Source organism: Fundulus heteroclitus, chromosome 12 (genome assembly GCF_011125445.2).
Source record: "Fundulus heteroclitus isolate FHET01 chromosome 12, MU-UCD_Fhet_4.1, whole genome shotgun sequence".
In the NCBI taxonomy this organism is placed as follows: Eukaryota; Metazoa; Chordata; class Actinopteri; order Cyprinodontiformes; family Fundulidae; genus Fundulus; species Fundulus heteroclitus.
The window spans coordinates 11,448,114-11,469,250 of NC_046372.1; the positions used below are offsets into that span (position 1 = coordinate 11,448,114).

At 39.1% G+C, this 21,137-nt stretch overlaps 1 protein-coding gene across 2 annotated transcripts in view; it reads right to left on the bottom strand.

Annotated features, from left to right (window-relative positions):
- Positions 1-21,137, bottom strand: part of rasgrf2b (Ras protein-specific guanine nucleotide-releasing factor 2b) — a 78,156-nt gene extending 57,019 nt beyond the window's left edge. The window contains exon 1 of one of the 2 annotated variants that reach the window (XM_012870063.3): positions 20,477-21,137. In XM_012870063.3, the coding sequence (XP_012725517.2) occupies positions 20,477-20,752 (276 nt within the window). In that variant the 5' untranslated portion in view covers positions 20,753-21,137. The remainder of the gene's footprint in view (positions 1-20,476) is intronic. The other variant, XM_012870064.3, reaches the window with a different exon arrangement.

Below are 21,137 nucleotides of genomic sequence, written 5' to 3' on the forward strand. Positions count from 1 at the left end.
TTTTGGTGCTTTGATTGTGAGCAGCTCAGGGCAGAGAAGCCTGAATGCTCAGTGTTAAAGGTTGGATAGGCGCTAACTGTGTATGCAAACCCAAGAGGCAGTTCAGACAACAATAAATAAACTGCCACAGAGCATTTACAGCAGTAATTGGCTTCTGGGGATTACAAAATGTATATGCACATATTTGTTGACCAGTCTTGAACCCGTCTAATACAATCATGGAACTTGACGTGCTTTCCAATTACTTAAATGCCCTATAATACACAGCACCTTGTATTTGTACCCTTTAAACTTTTGCACACTTTGTTAAGTTACAGCTGCAAACCTCTACGTATCTTAAGGGGACTACATATGATACAACATACATGAATATAATTGATATTTTTACGAAGTAGATAGAAACCGATATAAGGTTTTCCATATTTTTTCAAAAAAAAAAAATCTGAAAAGTGTGGCTTGTGTCTGTGTGCAGATTCATCTCAATCTCTTCTTTTCTTCCAGGATTGCTCTGTAGTGTTTAGAATCTCCCATCTTCCTATTAAGTTTTCATTATTTATACCTTCATTTACCCAGAAGGTCTAACTGAGATCAGAAATCCCCTTTAAATGGACATAGCAGCCATGCAAATCAAATAATTAATACAACAAATTGACTTTTGTTGAAGACCTGTCAAGAAAGAAATATGATATTCCTTCTCTTCATTTTTTTTCCCATTATACTCTTAAGACCCTAAAAGGATGCAAGTGTTTTTTAGGAACTTTCTGTAGATTATTCCAGGAACATGGAGAGTGGTAGGGAAACACTTGTTTCCTAAACCCTTGGGAACATGCAAAAGCACTGCTGTCTACAGATAATTAATGATCTCCAATCTGCTATATTTCTCCTTTGGTTTATGAGAGATTTTGCTTCTGAAATTATACGTAAAGAAGCAGGATACAGAGACACAAGGCTCCTTGAACTGGAGGCTGCATACATGTGCAGTATATCGCCCTAATACCTCATGGACAGAAATTAGCCTTCAACAATCCAACTCTGACCAACTTATTTGTCCCTGGTAAAGAAAAGCATCTGCACAGGATGATGATGCCAACACCTTGTTCAAATGTAAGGGTGGTGCATTCAGGAGGATATACAGCTAGTCTTCTGTCACACACAGCCTTCACATGGAATACAAGAAGTTCAGTTTGGTCTAAAAGGACCAGGGCACCTTCTTCCATGTTTACTGTCTCCTACTGTACTGTCTCCTGTAGCAAACTTTAAACAGAGGTTTTATGACTTTCTTTTCTTTCTTTTCTATTCTTCTTGCCAACCTTCGTTAAAAGTCAGATTTGTGGATTGATTGATTGATATGAACACTTTTCTTTACCCATGTCACCCACTCAATCAAGTAAAGTAATTTGTTACACAGTATATGCTGAAAAACGCTTGAAGATTATTAAATGTGAAGTGTTAAGACTATGCAGGATAATTTGGCCAGGATTGAGACAATGTGCTCTGTGTATAAAGAGTTTAATACACTTCATCTATTGGGCAACTACACAATCAACAGTACTTATCTAGGCTCAAGGAAATAATACCACTGGATTAGATGGGACTGGCAAGTATCCCTAGTCTAAAATGAGTATGAAGGTTTTAATTAAATAACTGCGATGCAAAGATTTGAGCTAAGCGTGAAGAATTTATCGTCACATCTCAAGACGTTATGACACTATTTAGTCAGTAGTGATCAAAATACATAGGGATGGTAATATTGCCAGGACTAACTGGTAATTCATAACTTTATTACCTGATGTTAATGACTTTGATAAAACAAAAGTGTTTTTTATATATTAGAAACACATTGAGAAGGGAGCAACTAAATCCACTGTTATGTTATCCTCATACCTCTGTCAATGTTGAAGCACCCGCATCCCAGTTGATTCAAAGTGAGGAGAATAAATTATAAATAAATACATTTAACTAGAAAATAAGTAGCGGTGTCAACAATAATCGATTCAGTGATGCATTGCAATGCGGGGCATGCACGATTCAGCATCGATGCGGCAACGTGCCATAATCGGTCACTGTTTATTTTCTGGCCTCAAACGGACAAGTTGTGAAGTTTCAATTACGTCCGGGGGCATAACAACAACAATCAAGATGGCTAAAAAAAAACACTTATGGTCACTGCTGGAAAAAGTTGGCTGTTATTGCTCTATTAGATTTTAATTCAGGTTCTAAAGCAGAGAGAATGCCATATCCAGTATCCCTGTACCAATTTTATTTTATTTAACATTGACATTTATGTCAAAGATACAGACATAGCAGCCAATAAAATATGTTTTTATTATCTGATTGCTTTTGTTGCCTCATGACTGATGAAAAATTTGCCTTGTGTGCAGTAGAATTTTGATGCATCACAATGCATCGTAGAATCGAATCGAATCGTTACCTGGTGAATCGTAATCGAATTGAATCGTGAGGGCAGTGCCAATGTACACCCCTAAAAATTAGCATTTTTTGCAAAACCGCAATGTGAATTCTGTAAGATGTATTATTCAGCTGAAAACTGCTTATCATGTATGGAGCAAGAATTATAATTCCCAAGAATATCAACACACAAAGAGGACACACTGTCACCAATCCAGACGATGGTCACAGTTTATTTTTGGATGAAAAAAAATAATCATCTATTAAATACCTACGCAGAGACTATGCATATAAATAAAAAATAAATATTCAGATATGTATGCACACATACATAAATACAGAAGTATATGCCTATACATTTAGCAATTAATCTTATAATTCCTGAAAGCAGACATGCGGGCTATGTTTCGACGTATAAATGTCTTGTTTTGAGTGAAATTTGTCAGAATAAGGGCAAATTGTTCTAACGTCCTAAATGAACTGAGTTCAAAGGCTAAAATATGCAGAAGTAGTTAGGTGCCATAAATTGTTAGATGTGAATATAATAAGAAAGATAGGATCTCAAAAGTGTTAATGCCTTACAGCATTCACACTGTTAGTTTTTGGGTTTGCTTAAATAGTTTTTACTTGAACAAATATTTTGAAGGTACACACTGTTACAGTTTTAATATAAACAAGGCATACCTTGGTTACAGCATCCTTCATTTCTATGGCTGCACGAAGAGCTATTTCTTCTACTAAAATATGAAAGTAGCAAACCTTGAATCCGATTCTACGTTTGGTGTTGTGTTTTTTAGAGTAAAAAAGTTGTGAATTGATGTTGAGTCAGGCTTTTAGGAAATTGCAGGCTGTCAAATATCTCCTGTATCACTAGGTAAAGAAGAAGACCCACCAAGCTATATAGAAATTAATATCTGTTTTTGAAAAGGCCGGGTAGCAATTAATTTCTATTTACTCTAAATTATTATTTGCATGCAGAGCCTCCAGGTGCCTTAACAAGCTAAAGATAATAGTTAAAATGGATGGGCTTTGTTTTGGTGTCAGCAATTCCTATCATCTAATCTTTTTATATAAAGGTTAAGACCGTATCATCTAGACCTTGACAACAGAAAGCTAACACCAAAAATGTATCATTATTTCAAGTTTTTGGAAAAGACTGAAAACATAGGATCAAGCTTTTTACTATATGCTAAAGTTCTGTCATCTATTTTTTACTCTTATAAGTTGAATCAAAATATATTTTTGCACATGCTATTGGCTTTTTTTCTGAGTGAGATTTACAACACAGAGAGGGTTGAGAACTATAATTTCTTATTTGTCCATATCTCTGCTGACCTCACCTGGAACAGACACGTCTCACACCAAGAGGGGAAAGCACAAAGGCTGCATCTGAAAACGTCTAATTGGCAAGGACTCTAGCCAAAGCGGAAGTGTGTCACCATTCACCGTAAGTGCTGTAAATAGTGCAATTAGTAAAGACGGAGGAATGGAAAGAGCCTGTATGCTCCCTATCATAGTTCCTTTCACATAGGAACCTCTCAATGTTCTTAATTGACACAAAGGAGCTTAAGGAATTCCACAGTCCTTAAAAGCACAGCCAACCTCACGGAAATTTATGAAAATGGCCAGAGAGACGAGAGCTCACACTTGTAAGTAGCACCATTTACCCTTTCACATATTACATGACTTATTGGCCATCCATGTAGATAAGAGGCCTTCGGCCATCTCCGCCTTAGTTGTCTACTGCAAATAAGATCCAACACGTAGTGGAACAGGAAAATTTTAAATCAAAAGAAGAAATAAAATTGGCAGCTGTGATTGGATAAAATATAATGTGTATACACATATGTTATTATTTGTGTATGTGCTACACATAATTCATTTTGCATATAATGTGCACACACTATTTCCTGTTAAAACCAAAACTTATTCATAAAATAAAAACAATAAAATTAATGAAACTAGATCATCGTCAGGATTTACACATTACTCATTTCTTTCAACTCCATTTCCTGTCAGGTAACTGTCAAATAAAACTTTTTAAAAAGTGCATTTTCCTTCCTCACCAGCTTTTCTCAAACCTCTACAGTTCAGTGATAGAGGGCCTTCTGTTGTATTGGTGCACTGTCTGGTTCTCAGGAGAACACGAAGAACCTGCAGAGGGTGGTGAGGGCAGGGCAATGCAGTATTGGATTGCAACTGATCTCTCTGATGGAGATTTATTCCTGTAGACTCCAAAAGAAAGCCAGCTTGATTGCAACAGACTCCACTTTCAGGTTCAGGACTTTACAAAACAAATTTGACAAACTCCAAAAACAGTTTTTGTCACCAAGCGGTCCATTCAATCACCACAATCACTTGAAGACACCTTATGGACAGAATGTAGTACATATTTGGACTGATGCTAACCTTTGTTTTGTATGCTACTTTGTGTATTAGTTTTTGTATGTATACAGTACATGTATGATATTCACACTGACTAACGAGAGCTACTAAAATATTTTTTCATTTTGTGAAACAATGATAAATTATTTTCCGTCAGACGTGGTTCTTCTATTAAAAGAAGAGCATCTGACTGTATCACAGAGGAATCAGATTCATAATGGTTTCAAGCTTAATAAGTGATGTAGACGACTTGCACTGTGTAATTCAGTTCATAAATCCATCCATCCATCCGCCGTCTGCTGCTTATCCCAGATCGGGGAGGGACATCCCTCTCCCCAGGCACATCGTTGTGGGGGACCCCAAGGTGTTCCCAGACCAGGCAGGATATATAGGCTCTACAGCAAGTGCTGGATCTGTGGGACTTGCCTAGAAAACCAGATTCAGGATCGCCCAGGGGGATCCTGATCAGATGTCCAAGCCACTTCAATTGGCTTCTTTTGCTACAGAGATGGACCGGCTGTCCTTTAAGTTCCCCCGGATAACAGAGCTCCTTTTCCTATTTATAAGGCTGAGCCATGCCAGCCTTATAAGAGCAAGCTCATTTTGGCCACTTGTATTTGGGATCTCGTTCTTTCAGGCATGATCAATACCTCATGACTATAGGTGAGGGTCGGAGTGTAGATGATGAATCAGGAGCTTAGCTTTTTGGCTCTGCTTTTTCTTCTTGACAAGACAGCAGAGCAGCGCCTACATTCCTGCAGACAAAGCCCTAATCCATTTGTCTGTCTCCCGTTCCATCCCAGCATCACTTGTGAACAAGACACCAAGAGACTTAAAACTCATCTGCTTGAGGCAGAGGGGGAGAAAACCACCTTTTTTCCAGTCACGGATCAATTCCAAAAACACTTTCAAAACATGATGTAATACATAAGTGCCTAACACACAAAGGACACACAAACTCCAGTTTGCACACATTTAGAGTGCACAACTAGATGTCAATTTGCCTCACATCGTGTAAATACTGCAGAGGAATATGTAGTAGAACAAACATGACCTATCCCGATAAATTGGAATAATTTATTTGCATATAAATGTGTGTAAATAAATGATTCCAAGTGCACTACTTCAGTGAATTGGATTGAGCGCAGAGACTTCGTAATGAAATTGTTGTTTCGCACCAGGCAGATTCTGATTAACTACAGGTTTTTTTCGGTATGTGTTGAAGGAAATCACACAAGCTCATCCGTTAGCCGTTAGATACAAAATGTAGTGCTTTTGCTAGGCTGCTGTGAAGCAAACCACATTTCTGGTTGGTACCAGTGACGTGCAGTCAGGGGAGGCCAGGCCTTACTTGCCATCATGGAAAGAAAGAAAATATATAATAGCATAATATAAATTTTGATTCGGTGGCTTCCATTCTGTGAATGCATCTTCCTGTCTCTAGATCATAAATTCAATTGTTCAAACAGCTATGAACTGATTTTCCACAATTTAATGTATGTGGATTACGAATTGTGTTTTGGTCATCAAACTGTGCGCAGGTAACAGGTTTTCGAGCTGCTAGGTGATCATAAACGGCAAAGAACGGGTTGTAGGTGAGGCCGGCAGTTCCTTGGCTGCTAGGCAGGGGGCGCTCAAGGAGCACCGCTCCTGATCCTAAAACTGTAGAGTGACAGCAAGTTATGGAAGTATTATTAGCAGGTTATGATAAACAAGTAAAGCACTAAAAAGACTCAAAACATACAGCCAGAACGGGACTGATCAAGGAAGGCTTTCCTCCCTGGCAGTGAGCTCCACTGAGACTGAGAGAGTTTTAAAACTGAAGAAGAAAAAAAAATAAATAAATAAATAAATAAATAAAACTGAAGAAGATAAAGAGTACTTTTATCGGAAAGTGACTGATATATTTGTGCAAAAAAGAGTGCCGCATTGACTTAATTTATAAGTAGAGGTAAGACAGCGATAATTATTCATGTTTTGTTTATGTAATGAAATGTGCGTAATGTGGGTTATAGTTTTTAAATGTGTCACAAATGCAGAAATCCATCATAACTCATAAACTGTTACCAATCAAATGACAAATAATTTAGTTTTATTTTTTTTTCATCAAAGAATCAATATTTTTTTCCATGTATCTTGGTGAATTGATTTGGCTCAATCAGTCTCCTTCAGCACTTTGCAGTGAGTCTACTCTGTAGAGTGTATATATTTGTAAATCTGACTCTAATGACGTCAGTGCCTCACCAGCTATGAACCCTACCGCACGTCACTGGTTGGTACATACTGTATTCACACAAACATAGACCAGAAAGCTAGCAAATCCTATTTGTACATGTGAGGGTATCGAAGAAACACGTTTTCTATATGCGTATGAAGGCCAGTTGTGTGCTTGCCTTTAAATTTTGGAGATAAATAGAAAACAAGGAGGTCCGTGCTGTGATTAGTAAGAGATAATCTCAAGGGACCTGTTGCTTTTAAATCTCATGAAGAAACACAATGTATCCGACAGAACAGGGAAAGATTTTTGGCTCCATATTGAAGAACGTGACGTGACTGTCAGAAGAGAAAACAATGAGCCTGAAAAAGCACATAACACAAAGGAGGACACTGGCACATTTAGAAAAAGACAAAGGAATATATAACACAACATAGAGGCCGATAAAAGCTGGTCAGTGCTAGGTTTCAGAGGTTTTGTTCATTTACACAGTAACAAAAATTCAGTAGTTTGATGTTAAAAACATACAATTGCCACTAAATGTATTACAAGCACCATATATCAAGTTATTGGGAAGAAATAAAGACAAACTCCCCCCTCTGTATATCCCTTTGATTTCTCAGCCCCTGTTGTGCTCCCACAGGGGCAATAATATGCTGAATGAAGCCTTATAAAAGGCTCCAAGGAAAAGAGCAAAACAACAAAACTGCTAACATAATGAAAACCTTGCAGACTCAGTAATACACATTTTAACTTATTTACTGCACTATCATCCATCATACTTGCCATTAAGAATAATAATGTAGAGAGATCTGGAGCATGTTCTGCCTTAAAGGTAAAGTTTGTCAAGTTAGTATCTTCTTATTGGATCCTCGCCTGGATTAGGTGGAGACATTTATTTGTGTGCTAAAAATGAGGCTGGGGCTGTTGTAACCCAACATAAATACAGGTACAACAGATGGATTTCACCATTTCCTAAATGCCATATGAACTGAAACATTACATCATGTTTGTTTAGTGACAAAGCAGCACAATGGTCCAAGTCGCACTTTCATATCACAGCCTCACAGTAGTGGTTCCTTTAGCTGGAGCCTTTATGTGAGAAATTTGTGTGTCCTTCCTCTGTCTGTGCGTGTTTGTTCAGAAGATTCTCCAGTTTTCTTTAAAAGTCCAAAACATGCAGGTTTGGATAAATTGTGCCATTCAATCTGGCGAGTGTGAACATCCCTTGCTTGACTGCTTTGCTGTACTTGAACGAAGTTGCAAACAATCTGCTCGGCACAGTGCCACGGTGTCTGGTCTTAAAAGCCTAGGCCACAGCCCGCTCCCCAGACCATCCCATGGGCCATGATACATATTGATAAATAATCACTACACAAAAGTCTGATTGTAAAATAAAGCAACCACCTTTTATATTTTAGGAAATCCTCCTACAGCCTCCTACAGTTGCCATGCAACCATATGGTGATGAGTCCACAAATATTCTCAGAAAGTGATTTTTGGAACCACTGAATCTACCTAATGATGTACCAGTTAACGTGACAATCACTGAACTCAACGTCTCATGTTCTGCTGAATTTATTGCCCTCTGTGCAGCTATAGGACTCTCACAGTCACAGAAGAGTGATAGCTACATATACTATAGTACAGATGTGCCACAACTTTGATATAAAAGCACAACACACTATTGTGTTTACAGTTTTTCACTTTAAACACACCTGTGGACACCATGATATATCTGCAGACTCGAGGTCCAATCTTTCTGCTTTCTTGTTTTACAGTTCTACTTTCTCACCATTGCTTGGAGAAGTCAGATTGCAATATCCTGCTGCTTTGATGCCAAAGATACTGAATATAAAGACGAGGACAAATCAGAACACCATAAATCTGTTGAACGATGTTCTTGAGAATTGTTGCTAACCTGATCCTCAGAAACACAAGCAACAAAACCATACTTGCCTTTGATCCAACGTGTACGTCATTTTCTCCCTGCTGCCACTTTTCAGGACACGATCCGATCGACATCAGCAACAATACCAATCACAAGTAGGACTACACACGCTTCACATGTTAAGATCTTAAGTATCCGGTTGTCGACACAAACCAGTAAGCACCGGGTCGGGAGAAGAGCAAGCAGAGAGAATTGGTTTGAGAAATTTGAACTATATTGCCCTGGGATGTTTTTGTTGTTTGTTCATTATTTTTTCCTCACATGCCTAACCTGTGACAGTTCGCTGACTGAGTTTTAGTCCCAGCAGCTTCATCCAGATCTGTGTGGCATTACATGCATCGGTTGTATTTTGCAAAAAAGAAAGCATTTTTAAACACTGTGAATTTTCACCAGGCGTTTGGAAACAATAGTAATCAAAAGGAAAAAAAATATATAAAGTCATGCAGAAAACAAAGTACACTATCTTATTTTCTTCCAGGATTTTACATACTAATGAGGCATTTACATCCACTCCTCAAAGTTATGTCAATACGGGGTTTTGAACTGATTTATTAGTTACTGGGAAAAAAATAGCAATTTCAATGAATTTTCATCAAAAATGAATGAGGATTTAAGTATATATTTGAGCATGTATATATAATTTTGACCTTGTATAACCGCATGTAAACCTCGGAGTCCAAGTGCATTTTTATATAATAAAAATAATGTAGTGTTCGCCTGATTTTAAAATTATTACAGTTTTACTCGGAATTGGTGTGTGTATAACAAACAAAAATATGTCCTTGCTTCTTTTACAGGATTTAAAAGAAATGCAACAGCAGGTGATGCTAAATGAAACACAGAAACCTAAAGCTTAGCCAACGCTGAATCATGAAGCCGGTCAGTAATCCAAATTCTACAGATAAATTATAGCAGATTGGCTGATAAAGGACCAGTCCACCGCCTGCACCCTGCCTCCTGTTCAGTGACTGTTGGAGATAGACACTGGATTCTCTCGTGACCCTGCACAGATAAGCAGGTACAGACAATAGATCAATAGATACAAAAATGAAGGTGTTGCAAGTATGTAGAGATTGCAAGACAAACACTTGACTCCACTGATTGATTAAGGGCTGTTCAAAAACTTAAGCTAACAAACTTCACTGATCTGAAACAATGTTGTAAAGATTATGGTCCAAAATTCCTCTGCAACAATGCGACCAACTTAAGCTATACACAAAGTATTAGTTGCAGATTTCCTGCTGACAAGTATGGGTCAAAAATCGCCTGAATAACATTCTTCACTTAGTATTTACACACATGGTTGTTTTTTGGGCAGTTAAGATTTAAATAATACAATAAAATAATAAAGATCAGGGCATTCAAATTATGCCCTGATATGTAAACCACAGAACTGGGACAAAATGTATTCCTTTATTGTTTTTTTTCCATCACTGGATCACAAAAAAACAGATGTTCATTGGGTTTAAAGCTCAAGCCGATGCTTTGAGAAATGTAGTAAACAGGAACATTTTAAATGATTACAACATGGGTTGTAATCATTCACAATGGGAGCAACTTCAAGGCTCGTTGGGTATGTAACGCTGCCGTCCATTCATTCACCGCCTTCATGTTTAAAGCAGCTTTCTCACAGAGAAAAGCCACTAAAAATGACCCCTGATGCTTCTGAAGAGATCACGTCACACCACCTTTCCATTTTTATGTCAAGGTAGGATTTATGATGTCATAAAAGCGAAAAACAAACTAATATGCAGACTACGTGTGAATATTTTAATTCAAAACAGCCATGTAAAAGAAAGATGAAGCAAAACTGCAGTTCAATCAGTTTTACAGGGCATTTGCCCCGTTTTGGGTCTATATGCATTTGCAAGGTAACTTTAGACTTTAGCTCTATATTTTATAGACGGGGGAAATGATACATGAGCATATTTCATAATATCCTGTTTAGTTTCTTTAAAGGAAGTGCATCATAATCCTATTACAGCTTTTTATTTTCAAACAGAAGGATATGTTAATGAGCAGACTGTTTTTGAACCAAGAGCCATTCCTGGTGAGTAAAACTCTCCCGCAGCACAATTTGCACCTTAATTTTTATTGCATTGCAATCTGAAGGGACCAGCTTTAAATTCTAAATCTTGTGAAACCTGTAATGGCTTTAGCAAAATAAATAAAGGAGATTACAAACAGACCCGCCGAAGAAAAGCGATGGGACTCTGGGAATAACCTTCTTTACTTTTACGTTTTAACTACAGCCTTTAATGTATACTAGTTGGATGTTTTTATGATTTAAAAACACAAAGTAGAGCCTCATTAAGTGGCACGAAAATCCTAGATTATTTCAATAATTTCATATAAATAAAAATATGAACAGTGTGGCCTGCATTTGTATTCATCTCCTCTGAGTCAATATGTTGCAGAACCACCAGCTGTTAATACAGCTGCAAGTCCTTTGAAGAACAGCATGTTTCTACCAGCTCTGCAGTTCAGACCAGATGGAGAGCACCGGTGATTCAGAACACCAGTTTTACCGCTTGAATTTAGGTCCACACTGACTGGGCCATTGAAACAGATCAATAATCTTTAATCTAAACTATTCCATAGTTTGGCTGGCTGTGTGTTTAAGGTTGTTATCATGCTAAAGCCTGAACCTTTGCCCCTCTCTCAAGTATTTTAAAATCTCTAACAGGTTTTCTACCTCATATTTTGCTCCACCTACCTTCCAGTACACACTGAATAGTTTCCCTGTCCCCGGTAAAGAAAAGCATCCCCAAGCACCATGCGGCTCCCACCATGTTTTACACCTATATTCAGGATGATGTGCAGCGTGAGTTTTCCACTATGCATACTATGCACTTTACATGTAGGCCAAAAGGTCAATTTTTAGTCTTATATTTTAGTGAAGGATTTGAAGGATTTAGCACGGGTGGTGAGGGATTATGGGATGCTGTATGTAGGATCTGGTCATGGTTAATGCTGCACAAGTCCAGAGAACGGCCCAGCGCATTACCACTGCTCCCACCCACCTGAGCAATGCACTGTTTGATCCTCTTCCATCAGGTAAATGTTTCAGGAACATTGAATTCAAAACAAACGGACTCAAAAACAGCTTCTTTCCAAAAGCTGTGAGGGCTATCGCTCCCTGCTGAGAAGATTGTGGTGTATTACATGCCACAGTATCACTACTGTTAATGCATATATGCATACTTTAATTCCTCAGAAATATCTGATTGCATATTTCTGTATGAGAAGGTTTAAAACTACAGCAAAGAATTTGGGGCATGAATGTATCATCAAAGGAGCTTTGAGGGGTCAATTCATGCAATAAAACAGTAATTCATATTGTTCAAAAAGGACTGATATCAGACTTTCGGACCTCGGTACAAGATTTAGCAGAGGGTAAAGACTATTTTACACTCTCAAACTTCTCAGGAAGTGTGTTTGGCCAGTAGTCAACTGACTGAGTTAGTCATGTTATACACACTATAACACGTGGTGACAATAAAGATCCTTGATTCTTATCTGACCAGAGCCTCTTCTACCACATATATTCTGTGTCCTTGTCACAGTTCCCTGCTTGTGTTCTGATCTCATTTGTGTATTCCTCAGTTCCCTGCCGTAGTCCTTCCCCTGCGGCTGTTTGGTATTCTGTTGATTATTACTCACCTGATTTTCATGCAGTTTATTATCCCCCAGTTGCATTTAGGTTCCTGGTTTTCATTTGTTCCCTGTAGGATTCACAGCGTCAGCTACACTGCTTTACACCCAGTTGATCCTTGTACAGCTGCATTGTTCCTGGTTCCTGGTTCCCCAGTATTTTGTGAGTTCTTAGTTTTCATTCAATAAATAGCATGGCCTTCACAATGGCTCAATCTCACCACTGCTGCACTTTAAGTCTAGCATTACAGCTTGACAGTTCCCTCCATGGTGAGAGTTAGTGTGTGGACAGAACAGGAACTATTCCTGATTCTGCACAAATTCGAACCATGAGTGAGGAGAAGGGATTAGTTTGAACTGTAAGCCCCGCCCCCAAAGGTTTTTTTGCCCATGCGAAATCCTCGACTTGCACAACACTAAACGCATCGAGGGACTTTTCTTCATTTTCTTTGACACAAAAGGCTACATCCTGGGTAAATTATATTTTCTTATGAGAATGGTCAACACTTACATGCATGCCATGCTGTTCTGTTTACATACCCTGTTGCGCGTGCAGCTGGAGGAACTGCTGCTTAGCAACGGCTCTGCACCTCATTGTGGCATTGCCAGAGAAAGGTTGTACCGGATTGTCCCCAGTTCGCCATTTATTCCTACTATTTTTCCTATTTTTATCAAATTACATATTTTAACATAATATCTTGTGTAAAAAGCATTTTTCTTAACCGGGCAAAGCTAAATTTAGGTATAGTTCCTTTAATTGCGTTCTTTCGAAAATGATTCCTGGTTTCTTTTTTGACAGATTTATGTAAATGACAACCTTGCTGAGTATATGACCAATAGTGTTTGTGTCCAGAGATTTGCATTCCTGAACTGTGGATCTGTTCAGCTCCTCCAGTGTTGCAAAGGTCCTCATGGGTGCGTCTCTGACTAATGCTCTACTTGCCTAGCCCGCCACTTTAGATGGATAAGCATGTCTTGGTGCCGTTTCTGTCATGCCATACCCAACAGGTTAGGATGAATGTAGATTGAACAGTGCTCTGTGAGATGTCCACAGCTTGTGGATATTCTTTTACAATATAATCCTGCTTTCATTGGCCTTCCTGGTGCTGTTTGTTCACTAATGTACTCTAAGACTAAGACTAAGATTGTGTACGGCTATTCTGGTCATGCTGACCACTCATAGCACCTTAATAAGAGATCCACATTCACCCAGTCCACAGAACAGCTGGATTTGTATTGATGTTAGATTACACGCAGGGGAACTCTAGTTACTAACCAGGGGACTACTTAAAGAAATGTGTCGTACTGGATTTTATTTAAAGATATCCGAGTAAAAGCAGAATCAAAACAAGTGCACGATGAACTTCGCAGATTTCATGAAGGTTTTCCTTCCACTTTACATTTATACTCTAATCATGACATTGGCATTTGTGAGTTGTAGTTTGACACAACGCTGAAAAGCTTAAGACACATTAATACTTTTGGCACCGTGTCGACTGAGAAATCTAAATGACCGGGATTTGACTGTATTCATACAAAAAGCAATACAAAAATCTGAATAATTCACAGAAATTGTTCATTCAGGTGATAAGTCACATTTGTTTGTCAAGCTAATATTACTTTTACTTTTCTGAGCATTTCAATAAAAATTTATTTTTTCTTTGTATATAAAGAAAACCCATGTCAGAAGCAACATATATTTGCCTTTGCCATATTAAAAGAAATGGCTTTAAATGGACCAGATGTTCTTTCATCCATCTAAGTTTCAGAATATTGTGCAAAACGTCAATATTCAAGTGTAAATTGTGTAAAACACAGCTGACAAAAAACACCAACAAAAAACGACTTAATCTTGCTTGCCCTTCAATGCACCACTAAATCCCTCACATTCTAGTTTTTGGTCAGAATTATTTCACTAAACTAAGAATTTATGCAAATAAAATACCGTTTCTCCATGTAGTCTCTTTCTTTTTCTGTATTGAGTCTGTTCCTCTACTGTTTCACCAACGCAATCTTCCCCGTTGAGTGACAAATAAAAGATTATTTCATTCCATTCTCAAACTGAACAGTTGTTTTATTACCACCCCATTAATTTCACATTAACGTCAACTGTCAGCAAAGTTTGATGTATGAGCGGTTATCAGGGGAAAGAAAAAAAAATCCACTTCATAACTGTCATCTGTCCCTGTTTTATGGACTCCCCGAGCTGTGTCAGATGTATTGGCCCCTTTACATGCTTGTTCACATCAGCAATGCATACCCACAGTCGCTGTGGAAACCATTCAGACTGCTACGAATACTCGCCAAATTATTTGAAGGGTCTGCGTCTCTCTGAGAGCAAAACAGAGGGAAAGGAAGGGAGGCTGGAGCTGTGTGTCACTTGTGTGGCTTACTGTGGGGGTGTGATGCTGCAGGTTGCTGCCAGACTGACTCTGCCGCACAGACGAACGCTGAGGAGAAAGAGCAATTCACAGAACCAGGAAAGGCCTTCCTGTGTTTTGTTTTGTTTTGTTTCACATAAGCGACTAAAGATGGCCAAGTTCTGAAATGCTGCTTGATTAAAACATGAGCTGACACCAGAGAAAGCGTGCCGTCATTGTTCGATTTTCTCTTTTTCTACGTACGGCCATGAGCACATCTGTGGCCCAACACTTTCACACCAAAGCCAAAGAATCTTACCTGGGGACAGATTGAAAATAACCCCAATTAAACACCACAGCTGCAGTGTTACGTGTTACGTGAGAAAAGAGTGGGAGAGAGTGAAAGAAGAAAAGGCGGCAAAATATGACATCACTGCCAAGCTCCGGAACATCAGACAAAACAGATTTTACGCTGACATCTGTGCCGGCAACAGAACAACTACATGGCAATTTGTTCTGTTCATCATCAATAGCAACTCCACTACAAGCAAGGAGGTATCCTAGTGTAATGGCACAACCCCAGAGCCTCTGTTTGCACACAACTCTAATGAACTGTTTCCAGACAGACATCAACTTTAAAGAAAAATACATCCAATGTAGAAGTAGGCTGGAGTCAGAAAATACCTGAACTGTAATTCCAGTTATGTTTCAACCACAGAGTTGTATTGTATAAAGCAGGTAAGCCATTAAATGCGGTTTTCATCACTTTTTCTGGTAAGACTTTTTGATGTGAGACTGAAATCTTAAATGCATGATGCAGCCTAAGTGTTCAAGATGAACAAAAGCTGCCTTTGCCGCTCACATTAGGGAGTCTACACTTACCTTTCACTTTGTTAGTACTGTGTTGAACCCCTATTTGAGTTCAGAATGACCTGTGAACAGCCAGATTCAATTGAATTAAATACAAACAACAACATGAGCTGGGGAAAAAAAGCTTCTAAGGACTTTGAAAGTGTTCTTGCTGACCAAAAACCTTAAACTCAAAACATTTAGTTGTCTCAGATGTCGATGTCACTGTGGTTTATCTCCTCCACTCTAATTTCAAAGGGATGTGCACACAGACACACTCTTTTCATGAGCTCAGCTGAAAAATGACCCATGTTACATTCCCTTCATTGGTTCCCCGTTAAATCCTAAATTTAAATTTAAAGTTCTCCATCTCACACATATACATCGTTTATGCATCAGTTGTGATCTGGCCTGTATGGTGCCGTCATCTTGCCACCCCTCCCATGCTGTGTTAATCAAGCCTCGTGCACCAGACATGCAAACCTGCCTCTGCAGTCAACTTCATTCCACAAACCTGTTTCCTGGTCTGCATAAGCTCTCCAAAGACAGCGAGACAGTGCCAGATTATTGAAAGCTTTCAGCAGGTAGATGGCCAGCGTTCTTCATTTATTGCGTTTTGACCACGTTATCTGGATTTTCCTGCCTAGCCAAGACTTGTCAGACATCTACCAAAGCTTCTGTTTTTTCTGGACCACAGCCTTGGACTGTTTGCACGATTATGACCCTTGCCTTGCCCTCTGGATTGGTCTGCCCCGTGTCTGACCACCCATACATGACCCAAGCCTGTCTCCCAGACTCAGACCAAGCCTCAGCCATACTGTCAATTCACCTCTAGTAGAATGGGAGGCAAAGGTTTTAGTTATTAGGTTCCTCTCCTGTTGCTGTTTTAATTCATGAGGCAGACAGCCTGTCTACTTTTAAGACCAGGTAAAACTTTCTTTTTTGATAAAGCCTATAGTTAGAGGCTAAGGTTATCCAGAGCCATCTCTATAATTATACTGCTACAGTCTTAGGCTGCTGGAAGACATAATGACCACGTAACTTCACTCTGCAACTTTCTCCTACTACTCTCCAATTGTTTAATATTTGCTGTTAGTTCCACTTTAACTTTATTTTCTATTTTTCCCCATCATAGTAGCCATTTTTGGCCTTGTGTTCTTTTTAGCGTTGACACTGTCCCGGAGGGAGGCATCAGCCTAGCTACTGTTGTCAGCAACTTCACGTTCTTCTATAGATGCTACAGTCGGCCATGTCTTTCACTGTTTAGCCCTGTCAACAACATAATGCAAGTGACAGTCCACTGCGGTTGATCTAGGAGGCGTGAATGCTCCAAGTCTGCTGGTTCTTAGAAAACCTTTTCACCAGTATGGCTGTATGAGATAATAGAATTGACTTTGTAAAGTGCCTTTAGATGACATGTTCTGTGAATTATCACTATGTAAATAAACTGAATTGAATTGAAAACTACCATATGTAAAATGGTGAAAACCTAGATAATGTACAACATTGTGATAAATATATATATATAAACAAGGTTCACTGTCTCATGTGACCTGAGAACAAAGGAAATAGTGGTTTTGTATTTGGCCAAAACATTTGCAAATGGTAATTCCCCATGTTCCTGGGCAAATGTGCCAATACTTTTGGAAAAAGACTGTTGTAGAGAACTTGCAGGCCACAACAATTTTAGTCCAAATATCACTCCGCATATCACTAAATTAATGCAGAAAGAACTGACCCAGAAACATTCAGCTGCTGGCTTGTTATTACAAATCCAGGTTGCATAAATTATTTAAATCCACTGAGCTTTATTTCAAATTTGAAATTTAGATCAAAAGGGAATGCTTCTTTATTCACTGAGCTGTAGTCTAAGGTGAGTCCAGTTAAACCAGAACCTGCAGCACAGCCCTTTCAGCAAACTTCAACAATGTGTAGCACAGTTGGAACTGAATAAAATACTTAAAGCTGATGTCTGAAAGACCTGCTTGAGATTACTTTTTTGTTGTGGAAATAATGGTTTTATTGTGATTTGCATTGTGTTATGCAATGTTGGCTACATTGTTTACATTTAAATATTCCAGTTATACAACTCTGTGGTTACATCACTGGTTGTGCACACAGATGGAGATGTCAACTCTGTGAAAAAAACTAAGTTGCATTAATAAAGCAATAATTCTATATAGCATCTTATCTGGGAAATTTCCGAGTACTTTTGACAACTTTTTAAATTATTTTTAAATAAACAGCACATTTGATAAGAATTTAGCTAGGTGTCTAAGCTTGTGTTTCCTCTGGACTGGATAATAGAAGTAACCTACTTTTTTCTTTTTACTGTGACAGGAATTGCCACTGTAACACTTTGTAACACGTTAGTACGCATTGACCCAACATTGCAGATTTGCAGTTGCGCCATACTCCCTCCATTTTTATATAATGTACAGAGCATTGCTCTTTAAAAGGTTTATGGCTGAGGACATTGTTCTATAACCAAATACTGCTTTGAAATTGTAATATATATATTACGCCTGTTTCAACACGTTTTAAACAAAATGCATGCAGTAGTAAAGATTCTGGCAGGATCTTCAAAATTATCCTCCATCCTTTCCAAATTGCGCTACAGAGAATTACTGAAGTTACTTTGATAATACTTGTTGTGAAAATGTTTTAATTGAATGCCAAAAATTAGAAGAAGTATTGTTTACCCATGAAACGTCAAGGTGTTTCTTTGTTTACCAACATGATTGGGGAGTCTTGACTGCTATTGTCATGATGAGAGATAGAAAAAAACATTCTAGTTTTTCATTCTGCCTCACTTTATTTTAACAATGAGGTTATAATAAATGTAACCTTTAACTTGAACATTAAAATGTTTGCTGTTGACTATTTGAACACTTTTTAACTTCTCAGGGAATGTCTGTCTGGTACATCCATGCAATTGCACAATATTTTACATCATCCTGTAAACTGACTTCTACTTATCTTTTTTTACTTGAACATCAAAGAAATTGAACATTATTTTTTTTCTGCCAATAACTATTTGCATACTTGTTTACTTCTCTGGAAGTGTTTGGAGAATTTGTGCAACTGCAGCGTATTTTACATTGTGTCGTAAAGTGACTGCCATTTGTCTTTTTTTTTTAATTTTGTTTAAAACTTATCAGATGCTAAGGACTATTTGCCCATTCAGTTTCTCAGAAATTGTGGTCTGTAAATTCAACTTGAACATTTTGTCTTTGAATTGTGTCTATGTGTTATATGTGATTTCTGAGCCGGTGTCTCACCAAAATTTCATTATGGCTACATAATGACAATAGAAGACTCTTAATTCTTGACAGTACTCCATAGCTTCTTCTCGATGGGGTTTAAGTCAATCAAGTTTGGTGGCCAATCAAGCACAGCAACAGTATAGCCATCAAAGCAGGTAGTGGTACTTTTGGCAATGTGGGCAGGGGCCAAGTCCTGCTAAAATTGAAATCAGCATCTCCTTTACGCTCGTCAGCAGAGGGAAGCACATAGAGCTCTAATATTTCCTGGTAGATGGCTGTGCTAAATTTAAACATGATAATACACACTGGACCAACACCAGCAGATGATATGACTCCCCACATCATCGCTGACTTTGGAAACTTCACACTGGACTGCAATAAACTAAGATTCTGTGTCCACACTTCCTCCTTTGGGACTCCAAATAAAACACTTTTATTACAAAACAGGACTTTGGCTTACTAAGCAACAGTCTATTGCCGTTTCTCCATTGCCCAGATGGCAGGATTCCAGCATTGTCTCTGGTTCAGGAGTGGCTTAACACAAGGAATTCAACAGTTGTAGACCATGTCCTGGATTCATCTGTGCTTGGTGGCTCCACAGATGCAGTCTAATGCCTTGTGAATACTCCCCAAAACTATTGAATGGATTGTCTTCACAATCCTTTCAAAGCTGTATGGATCTCTGTTGCTTATGCACCTTTTTGCACCACAGTCTCCATCCACGCAACTTTGTATTAATATACTTCAATTCTGCACTCTGTGGACAGCTAGTTCATTGGAAAGAAAAGATGTAATATACATAGGACACAATGTGGATGATATTGAAATTATTGAGACGCACCAGTAGAGGTTTAGCTGTATGTTACCTACATTTGTCTAAGCATACTAGTGGAGAGTTTTGTGGAAGGAAAAACTGGTTCAAAAAGGCGCACAAACAACAACATGGATGATATTCCAATATATTCCTGTGTAGCCTTACTACGTGTCACATAATTGTGTTTATATAGCCTCAATTCACAACATCTAAAGGCACTTTACAAAGTCAATTCAGTAGAATCTCACAGTTTTTTTAATCAAAGGAAACCCAGCAGACTGCATCGAGTCGTTGACTTGCAGCACTCACTCCTCCTGGATGAGCGAGTAGCTTCAGTGGACAGTCGCTTGCATTGTGTTGCTGACTTTGCAGCAATACCTAATATGCATGTAGAGACAGTGGAAAGGAAAAATCCCCTTTAACCTGCAGCACAACCAGGCTCAGTGTGAACAACCATCTGCCATGATTGACAGGGGGGGGGGGCGGTAATGCACTGTAATACACCATGATTTAATGTATGTGATTTGCTGATCTGCAGCAATTCATTTAAAAAAACGAAATAAAATATCCCACCTGTTTCTCCAGCGCCTCCTTCCCGGTGGTAGATATCTTTGGCGCCGGTGTGCGCTCGCAGGTGCAGCCTTCCAACAGGTAAATCCCAGCGGGTCGCGCACTCTGCTCGTTCTCGAAGTAGAACAGTACATTCTGATAGAGGGCGAAGAACTTCTCCGACCATCGGCTGTTCTCCGCCGTCTTCTTGCTCAGGTAGCCACGCTTGGTCCCTTCTTTACGCGCCACTGCCGACAGGAACAGTGCGTGTCCTTCGTTGTAGCGGACGCTCTTCTGCATTATTGCCGCGCGGCTCGGAGGGCAGAGGGAAGAAAGTGGGAGCGTTTACCGGGAGCCCATGATGGCCCCTGCGGGCTTCATGTAAAACTTTCCCACCGAGAAGCGTCTCAGTGGCACCGTGGCGCACGGAAAAGTTGCCGCGGTGACGAGAGCGCAGCAGCAGAGGAACTCATGGTTAAGACGCGCCGATCCAGCAAGCACCGAATAATAAAGCCATGCTTCTCTGAAGAAACGAGTCTGAGAGCAGGACACTGAGGCTAAAACCCTCAAGTGGAGACTCGGTGAAAGGATCACCGGGCGACACGCTGTAATCCGCTTTGGCAGCGGTTAACTCTCCCTCTCTCCCCTGCGCTCAAAGGCGCAGTCTCACAAGGTCTCTCTATCT